Here is a 12,620-nt window from a genome sequence, read left to right on the forward strand (position 1 = left end):
TTCTACTGTCCTCCTATGGAACCGCCTTCAAAACAATACGAACCGCGTCATGCTGACACAATTCCTGATGCAGAGCTGGCTGGGTGCCCCAAAACAGGGGGGCTGTGGCCAGGGTCACCTCTGGATTACGTCCTCGCTCAGCCACTGCCCTGCCGCGTAGTCTTGAGCATGTGTTTTTCCGCACAACTCCGTACCTTTCCTTGTTCCACATGTAATCTTCATCCTGAAGAACTTGGGATCTCTGTCTTGCAAGAGCTGGGGCTTAGAAAATGGAAGTTCTTACCCTGTTTCTGAGGCTAATTTCTTAGAGGGCTTCAACACTGAACTTCAAGACTTGGTTATCTTTGGATCATACTTCAGATGCAAGGTCTTATAAAGTATTATTGGAGCGAGCAGCACCGGTAAGACCGTTAATGACAGCAGCGGGAGGAAAACTTTAGGATGACAATTCTTGGCATATTGCAAAACCAGTTAATTTCTACAAGGCTTATTTAAAACAAAAAAAAAAGAGAGAGAAAAAAGAGAAAAAAAAGGGTACATGGATTTAAGCAAAATAGACCTTCTGAGTTCTCGTGTTTCATAAAAAAATGTGTACTTCATGAACTGGATCTTTCTCTCACAGACTGCACACGTATGCACAACTCACTGCCATTGGGTACAAATGTCACACAGGTATGAACGATCTGGACAAATAAAACAAGAAAAAAATAGGGTGAACTTCCACAAAACCCCATTCATCGACGTTTTCTACGTATGATTTCTCTAAATAAAATGCAGTTAACTGGCCCACAGTCCAAAGGCACTGTTTTTATGTGCTGCACCTTCTTCCCCCAACTGCTATGTTATATAGGTCTCCTAAAATTGGCAGGCTCAAGACATTTTTGGGGTAAGTGACGCATCAACGAATGTCAAAACAATGTAGGCTGCACACAGAACGACACTGAAAACACAGGGCGTTGGGGAACTATACCCCAAAAAAGGTTCTTTCATGGCCTTTCCTTTTGAAGGCACAAAATCTTCGCTGATTTTGAAAGAGATGGTGGCCTTTGTTAACTTCCAAAGCAAGGACAACTTTGGGTCAAAATCTATTTTTTGTGGTCTTGCGATAAAAATAATAATGCTAATCTCTATCTAAAATTATGAGCTTTTTGCCCTAATTAAGAGTTTCTGAAAGAGAATTTTAATCAAGCAGACTGCAGGTATCTCCGACGTCACTCTGTGAAGTCAGATTTTGAAGCAGATACTATTACTTCGTACTGCAGCCACAGTCACCATTCCACCATGACGGGCACAGCGTAAAAGAGCAGAGCAAAGATGATCCCTGGTGCTCACTCACTTTGTATTTGGAAAATGGCAGTGATAGATAGAGGGAAAAATAGTTACTAGTATGAAGCTGTCCTTGGTAAAATACAATTTATGCAAAAGGCAACGCCAGTTGAATGGAAGCAGCACGAGGAAAAGATTACAGAAGAAAAGGGTAATTTTCCTGACATCAGTCATACAATTATCATTGGCATATGGAGGAGGGAGAATCTCAGCTGGTATAAGCTGTTATAAGCGTATCAATAAAGCCACGCTGATTTACAGCAGCTGAGAGCTTGTCCCTTAGCGTATCCATCCATGTGCGATGCGACAGACTGGTGTGTTAGCATTTTCTCCCTGGAGACTTTGGTTCAAAACTTATTTAAAACACAGTGAAAACAAACGGGCTGGTCTCTAAGCAGATGTCCCTGGAAATCTGTTTACATCATCACAATGACAGCGGTTTAGCGGAAAGGGTATTCTCTGCTGGGGAGGGGTGGGCAAGGGCAGGGTAGCCGGTCCCCGGCGGAGTTGCGTGGCAAAGCTTCCTTGGTAACTCCCGAGTACCCAGCTTGCAGGATGGATTTGATGTCCACAAATCCGTAGGATTCTGTACAAGGTGAAATTAAAAGATTCAAATAGAAATATTGCTTAGTCTACAATCTGGGAGCGAGACTCTACAGCACTGTTTGCCGCCGCTCCCAGCCTGCACACATGCATAACCTCACGCACAGGGGTAATTGCTGCTTTTTGATAAGATCTTCTGCATGCATGAAATTAAACACATTTGTAATGTGCAGGCTCGGGGTCTCCCTTTCAAAAGCATTTCAAGAGGATGCAAACGCTCCCTGTGATCAAAGGAGAGGAAACAGTGCGGTGGTTGTAGTTACAATTACATCATCTCGCATACTTTTGGCAGAGTAGTTCTGGGCCCAGTTTTGTGAGAGGAGATAAAGCGCACGCAAGCGAAGACAACAGAACTGCAGGTCGCTCCCGCACCCCCCGGAGCTGCACCCCGAGGCCAGCCTGGAAAGCCACAGAGTTTCTCGCCTGAACCCGGATCCACTGAGTCTCACTGGGATTTCACCAATAATTCAGCAGCAGATCTGCCTATCCGTGTAATGTAAGCAATGCTTTTAGGAGCATTACCCATGCATGGTTTTCCCGTACACGGAATTTGGCAGGAGGCCATTCGGCCAAATGCTTCGCACTGCAAGAAAAATCTGCAGACTTTTTTTTTTTTTTTAAACTATACCTATTAACCCCCCCCCAACAAAGTAAGAGAGTTATTCATTATCACCTCAGGATCGACCACGCAAGATCAGATAGTTTAATATGCAGATTTTTAAGGAAATATCTTCCTTCTCACCCTCCCGCCCCATGCTTTATCATTACAGAAGCAGCAGCTCCTATGGTGAAAACTGGGTATTTCATATAATGAAATAGCAACATAGAAACAGTTACCAAGTCCAAGCCCCATCTACCATAAGTAACTATATCATTATCCCTTCCAGACACTGATCAAATCCCAGTTTATGAGTAGTTTGCTTTTTACTGCCATTATACAAAACGAAAAGCTGTTCCAGAACCCCGCTGCTCTGACGATTACGAGCCTTCCTCTTTTCCAACCAAAATCTTTTCACGACCAGTTTATCCACGTTTGTTCCTCTACTGAGTGTTGTCCTTAACTTGAATTGTTTTTCCCCTCCCTGCTGTTTAGTCCCCGGATGTATTTATAGAAAGGTCGTATCCTCTTTCAAACTTCATTTTGCTAGGAATAGTAATGTTAGAAATAGACTGATGAATTTACTGTATTGGATATGGACGGACATACACACGCACACACAGAGGCTAGAGCACTCATTTTAAAAGAAATGCAGAAAATACAGAGGAGTCAATCTTTAGTTAACAGTGCATTATTTCAAACATGTCAGCAATGTACGTAAATTACAATATAAAAGACAGATCAAGTTCAAAACTGATTTTTAGGGTTTTTTAGATCTAAAGACTATCCATCTATAGAAATACAGGAAAGTCTACCTGAAATTCCATAAAACTCTAGTTTGGGAACAGTACCAAAAGCCCACAATGAATATAATTTCTAAAAAAGAGAGCTGGGAAGACTCAAAGTACATTTGGATAAAAAAGCCTCAGACAGAGGCTAGTTTGGGTGGTAAATAATCTGCAGAAAAAGAAAAAAAAAATTGCTATTAAAAAAAAACCCTAGAAGGAAGAAAGACTGAACACACTATTTGTCTGTTTAGAGACAATTTCATTCTTTCATAAAAATATTTTCTAGCTTTGCTGCTCTGGTACATCAATCCTGAGTACTCTAACTTTCGACTTATAATGATACTCCTTCAGATACAGCTTCACCGACGGAGGAATGGGAAGTGCGTCAATACCATCATAAGTTGTACAGTTGCAAATAACTGTTCTACATATATGTTGAAGAGAAAAAGGAAAAGTCCTGTTTAGCGGAGTGGATAAAAGCGGCTCAAAGAACATACAGGAACTTGGATCTTTGTAGTGCTCTAGGAGTCCCGTGATGTCAGGAGAATGGAAGACACAAGGATCATGGGCATCAAAGCTGAAGTTGTGATTCCACTGCTCTATCCGCGCGTGGAGGGAACGACTGTAGCGCCTGAAGCTCACAGAAAACAAATAGTCTTCTTGGGCAGAATCTCGTAACAAAAATGTTCCCTCTGGCTTTCCTTCTAGCAGCGCCTCAGCTGCGTATTTATCCATGACTCCCCAGTAGCAGGGATTGTTATTGATCTGGAGGAGGTCTGGGACTAGGCAGTGGACATAATCAATCTGCGTATGGTATTTCGGAGGTGTTTCCATCCGTAGCAGCTCATCATCCGTTTCCCATTTGGGCTTGTTTCTTTTTCTAGAACTTGTGCACAGTGTTATAACTTCATCGTCGGAGTCCATATCGCTCTCATCTTTACTGCTCCTTACCACCTTACCTGTAACCAACTCAGACCTCGAATCACCCCTAGAGGAACCGCTGTCGGTAAAGTCGCAGGACTGGGAGGGAGAGTCTGTTCCCCCGTTGGCAATCTCATCGTCTCGCAGCTGGTCCTCCCTTTCCTCATGCTGGGATAAATCAGCAATTATCCAGTCTTCTGCTTTTGGACTTATAGGGGCTGTATGTCTTTTGATCAAGTGCCACCGAAAAGCTAGCTCCGAGCGCGGAGGGAAAGGACACTTATCTAGCATTAACTCACTGATATGAATTTTTCTTTTTGATGGCAGTCCTGAGGTGTGCCGACTGCTACAATTCTTTATGGGAAAGCACTGACCCACAGCATCTTGCAGCTTCTGTTTGAGAGACCGGCCTAAAAACCTGTGACCACACGAACGGTCTAGATCCAGCTCGATAGACGAGCAGCTATACTTCCTCTCTTGGCTCCTTAAATTAGTCCCTGACCTTCCCGCAGCGCTTGCTGTTTCAGCGTCAGAACAATGCTCACTCTTTTTAGACCAGGAGAGCTTCTTTCCACTCCAGACGTAACCGTCCTTTCTGTCCGCGCTTCTGCTCCGGCTGCTTTTGGGTCTCACATCTGCGTTTTTAATATTACTGTCCTTATTTTCTGCCATTTTGACAGCTTTGCTTCACAAGTTGCCAGAAAGCGCACTGTGTTTCTTGCAGGATTTTTCTACATGAGGAAGCTTCCTCGAGGCACTTTCTGGAAGTATCTAAGGAAAAAGAAAACACAGCTAAGTTAAGAGTTATGCATGCGCACAACACAAGACCAATGCAGGTGTATACAGGACAACAGCGACAATTAATTGCTAACCAGGTACAAATAATACGATCAAGCTGAATTCACTAGAACACCCCACAAATACCGGCCTGATCCCAGACAAGGCTCTCTTAACCCTTCCTTGGGAAAAGCATCCTCCAGAATAAACCATCTTAGGCGTTTTTAGAGCATCCATTCTGCCTACGCGGCAGAGCAGACAGTGTTAGGTGTTGGCAATCCTATGGGGCTAGGGCCCATTTTAAAGGGAAGCACTTCACGTGGCAGGTGATACTGCTTTAGCTGTTTATTGAGCAAATTCTGCACCTCTTCCAAATAACCTTTGAAGAAAGAACAAACCAGAACAGAAACAACTAGGTCAGAGCACAAAGAGCTACTGTACCTAGATGATATGCCTGTTTGCTACTAATCCACAGGGTGGGATGCCAGACATCTTCTTCTTAACTGACACTTTTGGGTCACTCTCTGGATAAAAAAAAAATTAAATTGTATCAGTCACAGATTCCGTCAATTTCTGAAAGCTGTTTTTCTCTGCCTTTTCAATCGGAGCTAGAAAATACTGAGCCCCTAAGGGATTGAAATATCTGGGGCTTTACATACTGAAAAGGATTAAAACAAATCCAGTCCCTTACTAAAAGCAATTTTAAAAGGCCATGAAAGATGGAACTGCTTATTACTCATTAGAGAAGAAAGTTTACATTATTAAAATCAGTGTTGCTCTGAGACCTACGGTTGCTGATTTCATTCTCTTTTGTTTCCAAAAGCGTACTGAATTCTCAAATAGATAAGAGAGTTTCCTTTTGAATGTTGCGCTTTGAAAAGGAAAAAAAAAAAAAATCCTCTCTTGATTACTCAGTTGAAAGTAGAGCAGATTTTTTTCAAGGTACATAGATAGCAATATGTTATGTATGCTATACTCTCCCGAGGCATGGCAGAATGTAGAAATACTTCCCATCACGTACCATGATGCTTTTGCACCAAAATGATGTACAGCTGCTCTATTCCACTGGGGTTTTTTGGCTGTGGGTTTTCTGTTGTGTTGGTTTTTTTTTTTTTTTTTAAAACTAATTGACATGGTAAATACTAAGCAGGAAAAGAAAAGGGCATCCACTTCCTCTCTCCATTCAATCCATTCTCATCATCAGGATTAGCCAGCATGACACAACCTCTCTGCGGTCCCCCGGGGCTGCGCAGGCTGAGTTCTAGCCTCTGCTTTCAGTAAAAGAATAAGACTGCCGTGCCAAAAGGCTTACGTGCAATCTGTGGGCCAAATGCATCCCAGATGTAACTTTCACCCAGGAATTTTTGACATTGCATTCCTTATTTACAACCCACAGACCTGAGAGCTGTGGGGGAAAGGAAAAGGGAGGGGAAGGGAGGAGAGGCAGAAATGTAGAATGGGGGTAAGATAGGTTAAATATTGCAAATATGTTGAAAAAAACCTGGCATTAGAGCAATGTAGATGAATAGTACCTCACTGGTACCAAGTGGAATCACAGAACGGGGTCCATATTCCAAAAATGACAAATCAAAGCTTAAAATAAAGATTTCTTTTTCTTCTCTCAGGATTTTGCAAACCACTTTTCAGTGGAAACATTGCAGGATGCAATGCAGATAGGAGAAAGGCAACATTTGTATATGAGACCCGAAAGACCTTTATTTAGACCTAGATTCATTGATTGCTTTTGTAACATTGATATTTTTCATCCGGAAACAAATAGAGTGGAGCACTGAATCTTCTCCACAATTAAAAAGGAGGAAAAAAAGCAATCGCATTTACCCTGGTGATAATCTGAAGTAACTGAAGACAAAAAGTTATTGTAGATTCATCCTGTGGTAAAATACATTAACTCTCTATATATGGGATTTTTAATTGGACAGAGAGAGATCATTGAGGCTGCAAGGGCAAGTACTTAAAAATTAGGATACGACAGTTTGCAATTGCTTTTGAAACCTTCAATTATCTCATTCTGCACATCCAGCCCATATAAGGAATAAGAATACGCGGAATATGGGCTTTTAATTAAAAACTGCAAAACGTACAAAACCCAGAAGTGCTGAAAAGGCCCGTTATCTCCTAACTTCAGCCTTGCCACTGAAATAAGCTCAGTGTTTTATGTCATTTCTGGGTTGCTGCTGTATTTAACTGTAAAGCCACCTTCTACTCTCTACCTTTCTTCTATCGCGAATCATTAGTGGTACCTGAACCCTGAAACTTAAACTGGAGAAATAGCACGTGATGCTGTAAGACACGCACCATTAGCCAGCAACACGGAAGGCTGTTTCCCTGGGGTTTGAAGGCTGCCGGAACCGAGGCGCCAATTCTGCCACATCAGAGCAGTAATTGCTAATCAGACATAACACTAGACCCGTGAAAAGAGCATGGAAGAAATGAAGAAAAAGGGATGTCATCCTACTAAAGCCAGGTTTGAACTTGACCTTGTGAAGGAAGAGGAAGGGATGGTTCAGTGGTCAGCTTGAGACTCGGGAGATAAAAATCTTGGTTTCCAAATCTGCTACAAACGTCCGCGTGCTCGCAGGCAAGCTGCCTTCTGAAACACGTGCTGGCCACGGCGTGTTTAGGTGCCCAAATCCCACCGTTTGGCATTACGCTAAGGGGTCACGCCTTCATACCCTTCCGAATCCGTGATTCACAGCCCCACCAATAAAATGGGGACCAAAAATAATGTGGGTGTGGGAAAGAAAAAGGCAGAAAGGGCAGCGAGGCATTCAGTGCTGTATTACCACTTAAGGCTGTCCACCTAACCCAGCTATTCCTTGCGCTGCAAACGTCCAAGGGAAATGCCGTGCACCGTACATCCATTAATGGCTGGAGCACAACTGAAAGAGCAGGAGAGAAGGGCAAGGATAAAAGAGAGGGAACACGGAGCGTACTTTTCCCTACGGGGCAAGGTTAAATGGAGGAGTCCAGCACTGTGCAGCTTACACGCATCAGTTCTGAGATCCTTTTGGTAGATACAACTAGTCTCCTGCTTACAAAAGCCTCCTTCTATGCGGGGATACCCTTAGGCATCTCAGAAGCGGGCAGATTTGACAAAACCCTTACGCTTGAAACTCTTCCGCCTAAGCAAACGGCAGAGATAAAGCAACGTGCAGGGATAAGCAGAGTTCACTTCGGGCCACGGGATCCGGCTTGTAGTTCAAGGTTATCCAACACTGTCACAGCTTACGGTCCCTGAGGACAAGCAGAGAGCTGGGTGGTTTTTGTTGTTGTTTTCATAACGTGCACAGCTCCCTCCTTCAGAGGCACGTCTCCCGCCAGGCTGCAGGGGGGGGGGGGGGGGCACAAACAGCTGCACAAGATGCTTTTCCTTTCAAGCGTTGATGCCTCGACTCTAAGACTTCAAGCCCAAACCAAAAGCAGCATCTAGTAGCTATTTGGAGGCAATAACAATATTACCTCCTAGCCAGAGAGAGGCTGCAATCAACAACTGTGATAAGACAGTTACAGCCTCACCATACGTCTAATTAAATCAGCGGCAAATACCCAGTAACTCCAACAGGAGAATCAAAACCGTAAGCGTAGACAGACCCTTTTTTTGTGTTTATTCAATAAATACTGAATTGCTTTTAACTAGATATTTCTGTCCTGAGCCACTGGACCCTTGCCTCTAGCCCAGTACCTCCAAGTCCTCTTCATCAAGCTGCTTCCCTTTTGGTATAACGAAGGAGCAGATGGTGGGGGGTCTCCAGCCCACCCTCCGGCTCGGAGCGGGACCGCTGCCAGCGTGGCCTCAGGGAAGCCATGGCACTGCCTGGCCACATTCTGAAAACATCTGAGGATGGAGATCCCACCACCTCTTTGGTGCTCCCACGCTGCACAACCCTTCTAGTGAAGGAAATACTTTGAAAGTTTTCTGTCCAAGTACACAAAAGCCAAAGCGTTGCTGTATTATGCCTTTGATTAAACAAGAAAAGGAGACTCACACAAAGAACAATAAATCAATTTTGGAATTGTTATACAAGTTGACATTCTTCTAGAGCTGATAAAATCCTGAGAGAGAAGAGCAAGCCGTAATAAATTGGAGTACTTTTTCTTTTTTCTTTCAACTTACATAAAAGTTATTTAAAAAAAATTCTCACCGGTCACATGCTGTTTTCATTAATTTCACCCAATTAGATTTTGGCCGCGAGACTGCATTTTAAAACCTGACCTTCCACTGAAGTTGAGCTGTTATTGACTTATTTTGGAAAAAAGCCCAACCTATTAAGGATAGCGTTAAGTCTCAATTCCTCTGTCTTAACTTATTTTTCTTCAGTTTTGACTATGTTTATTTTAATTTATGATACTGTCCAAAAATACCTAACCTAGACTCCAGAGACCCTTCCAGCAAATTAAAGCAGTAATCACACACACACACACAAGAAAATTACTGTCTAAGGATACCAATTATAACCTACAATACTTCTTACTTGGAAATACCCTTGATTCATCTGGGGTCTGTATTCCCCCAGAACTGTAAGAGGAGGGGGGCATGCCCCTGCCCCCCTAACCCCAACACTGGGGCTATTTTATTCACACCCAGGAGGCAGAAGTGATCTGGAAGCAGGTGCCAAAGGCGAGGGCTGCTCGTATGTACTGCTTTAATGAAACTCTGCTCATGTGCTGCAGGAGAGACGCACGCAGCGCTTGGCAGACCGCAGCAGCACTAAATCAGTAAAAGCTTTATGGTCCATGACCAACACTTCGTGCTCCACCCAGAAACCGAACAGGAGAGCAGCGTGATTCCCGGCTCCCGCCCTGCCGCTCCGCTCGCAGCCACTTACACCTATTAATCAAGTCAGCAGCAGGTTGAGTTCCCGACCGGATTTAAAGAATAACCTTGCATTTGATGCCGTGCCACTTCGGATGTGACAAAGCCACTGGGCCTGCAGTCCCTTGGCCAAGTGACCACGGGATCCCCCACCCCCCGAACAACCTCCCCTCAATTTTCCCATGCTGTTCAAAGAGTTATCCCAGCAGGTAGCGCCTCCAGACAATGAATTTAGTTATCGCACAGAACTGAACTTAAAGCGGCTTTTATATTGTAGAATATTTTAGGTGCAGTTTGTACGAGAGTTTCTGCAAATTAAAACAATAAAGAAAAATAAATACAGTTGCGTGCATTTGTCTCCGTCCCCGGCAGCGGCTTGCAATAAGGCTGCTGTAAGAATAGCTTGGTCTTCCCACTCATCTGATAAGCGGTTCAGCTCGAAACATTTTGCTAGAACGCCAGAAATCACGATTTACTGAAATACGTCAGGATACACCCATGGAAAACATGTCTCTACACAGCTTCCACATGGTTTAACAATGAAATCTGGGCATATATATATATTTTTTTTTTTTTAAAAGAAGCGTGCCTGCTTTGTAATCCTGTCACTCATTCATGAGAGTACCAACAATGTGACTGTTAAAGAGAGCCCGACCACATTTCCAATATAAATAAATCACTCTGCTCACCCCAACCGCTGATAACTCCGCTGCTGGGCAAAACTGAAGATAAAACGGTCTTGCCTGGAAGCAATTTTTCTTAGAAGCAGGAACAAACTGGGCCAGATCATTAAAGCTACATAAAGGGAAAACAGCTAACTCGGATTTTTTTCTCCTTATTTCAGGTATGTCGAAGCTCTTAACGTTTTTCTGTCCTTCGAGAAATAAACCACGACGCTTTCTTCCTATTTTTCGGCACACGAAAGCTTAATGATTTTTGCAGCGCAATCGCTACCTGCCTAACTACAACCGCTGCCGGCTCTATCTAGCACACGCATCGGGATGGCTGTAATTACGGCGCAATTCCGTGATTACCATAACGATCTCCAAAGGGGTCTGACCCTGCAGCCTTTACTCGGGCGAGAGCACGCCCCGGCCCCTCTGCAACGCTTCGCTGCAATGGGGATTTCGGCTAAGCGGGGGGCGCCCCTCGTTTGGGCTTTCCTTGCCATCCCTGTGCCTCTTGAGGGACTGCCACTAAACAGATATACGTTAAGTATATACAGTAAATATATACGCACTCTATACATTAAGATACGTATATCGGGGATGCAGCCACACAGGGTTTTTCACAGGACAAGTGAACACCCACCGAGGACGGAGCCCACCCCGGCGACAGGGGCGCAGACCCCGGCTGACACCGCCTCAGCCGTCACCCGCCCGCCCGGCTTCTCCCGACCCCAACTTACGATCGTCCGGAGGGAGCGGCCGATCGCGCTGCTCTCCCCGGGGAAGCCGCTCGCCGCCCAAGTCGCTCCCTCAGCCGGGCAGGGCGGCCTGACCCGCGGCGGGCGAGGCGTCGGGGGTGACGGCAGGAGGAGGAAGGCCACCGGCACCTCCGCGACCGCCGGCGTGCGGGCTCCCACAGGCGGCGGGCAGCGCGGCGGCAGCCGGGGTGAGGCGGCGCGGATCCCGGGTCCCCTCACCCGCCGGAGCGGAGTTGCTGCGAGGCGGCCCCCGCCGCGCCTGCCGCCGCCATCCTCGCTCTCCCGGCCGGCCGGGGCCGGCCCCAGCCCCGCCTGCGCGCAGCCCCGCCCCGGGCTCTGACGGGGCAGGCCCGGCCCTCGGGGCGGGCTGGGCGGCGGGGCCGGGCGCGGCGGGGCCGAGCGCGGGAAGGCTCGAAGCGGGCGGCGGGGCCGGCGCGGTGAGCGGGCGGGAAGGTGGCGCGACCCCGGGCCTCCCCCTCGCCCCGGCGGGCGGCGCGGACCCCTTTCCCGGCGCGGGGGGAGCCGCAGCCTCTGACTGGGAGGGGGGGGGTCCCTTCCAGGAGCCGGCGGGCGGCCTGGCCCGGCTCGGCTCGGCTCGGCTCGGCTCGGCTCGGCCTGCTCCGGGCGCTGAGGTGCCTGAGGGACAGGCCCCCGGCACCCCACGCCCCTCCGACCTCCCGTGACCCGTTTTTCCCCTCCTTTTCTTTCTTGGTTCGCTTCCACGGCCGGGCCCTTCCGAGGCGAGGAGGTGCGGGCGCCGTGTCCAACATCTGCCGGGCCGTAAGCCGCTTAGGCCGAGCGGGGCAGGGCTGGGGGCTGAGCCCCGTGTCCCCAGCCCCCGTGGGTGGCTGGGTGGGTGGGTGGGTGTCCCAGCAGCTCTGACCTTGCCCTGCCGTCTGAGGCTCTTCCCGAAGCTTTTTCTTTTTAAAATTTATTTTATTTCTCCCCCTTTTGTCCTCCGTAAATAAACAGGTGAGAGCGAAGATGCCTTCCACGCAAAAGCCGATGCGGTACGGCCACACCGAAGGCCACACGGACGTCTGCTTCGATGACACTGGGAGGTAACCGCCGAAATCCGAGGGACCCCGGTGAAGTGTAACCCGGGGGAGGGATGGTCTTGTTCCTGGCTGTTGCTTTCTCAGGAGTTTCTGTACCAGCCACTGCTGCGTGAGATGCTGGGATGGATTTATGGCCTGGCTTGGTCGGGCAAATCCTTTGGGTTTTGCCTGTGTTGAGAACTGGCTTTATGACGTATTGTGATGCCCTGAGTTTTGAAGTGATTGATTTATAACTTAAATGTAAGCATATATATATGTATCTATAGATAGTATGTACGTATATATATAA

General features: G+C 46.7%; 2 protein-coding genes across 3 annotated transcripts in view; one reads left to right on the forward strand and one right to left on the reverse strand.

The window, feature by feature from the left end:
- Nucleotides 1–3,153: 3,153 nt before the first annotated feature.
- On the reverse strand, nucleotides 3,154–11,475 carry SOCS4 (suppressor of cytokine signaling 4). 2 transcript variants are annotated; one of them, XM_076345720.1, is made up of 2 exons: nucleotides 11,256–11,475; nucleotides 3,154–5,007 (listed from the first exon to the last, which is right to left on the reverse strand). In XM_076345720.1, exon 2 carries the CDS (start codon nucleotides 4,906–4,908, stop codon nucleotides 3,598–3,600), a length of 1,311 nt encoding a protein of 436 aa, XP_076201835.1. In that variant the 5' UTR covers nucleotides 4,909–5,007; nucleotides 11,256–11,475; the 3' UTR covers nucleotides 3,154–3,597. The 2 variants fall into 2 exon arrangements, with proteins under 2 accessions (XP_076201835.1, XP_076201837.1); XM_076345722.1 differs by lacking the exon at nucleotides 11,256–11,475 and adding an exon at nucleotides 10,537–10,554.
- Nucleotides 11,476–11,689: 214 nt separating this feature from the next.
- The window catches only part of WDHD1 (WD repeat and HMG-box DNA binding protein 1), a 30,220-nt gene continuing 29,289 nt past the window's right edge, over nucleotides 11,690–12,620 (forward strand). The window contains exons 1-2 of the mRNA XM_076345723.1: nucleotides 11,690–11,710; nucleotides 12,246–12,334. Coding sequence (XP_076201838.1) covers nucleotides 12,258–12,334 — 77 coding nt within the window. The 5' untranslated portion in view covers nucleotides 11,690–11,710; nucleotides 12,246–12,257. The remainder of the gene's footprint in view (nucleotides 11,711–12,245; nucleotides 12,335–12,620) is intronic.

Source organism: Aptenodytes patagonicus, chromosome 7 (genome assembly GCF_965638725.1).
Source record: "Aptenodytes patagonicus chromosome 7, bAptPat1.pri.cur, whole genome shotgun sequence".
Classification (NCBI taxonomy): domain Eukaryota; kingdom Metazoa; phylum Chordata; class Aves; order Sphenisciformes; family Spheniscidae; genus Aptenodytes; species Aptenodytes patagonicus.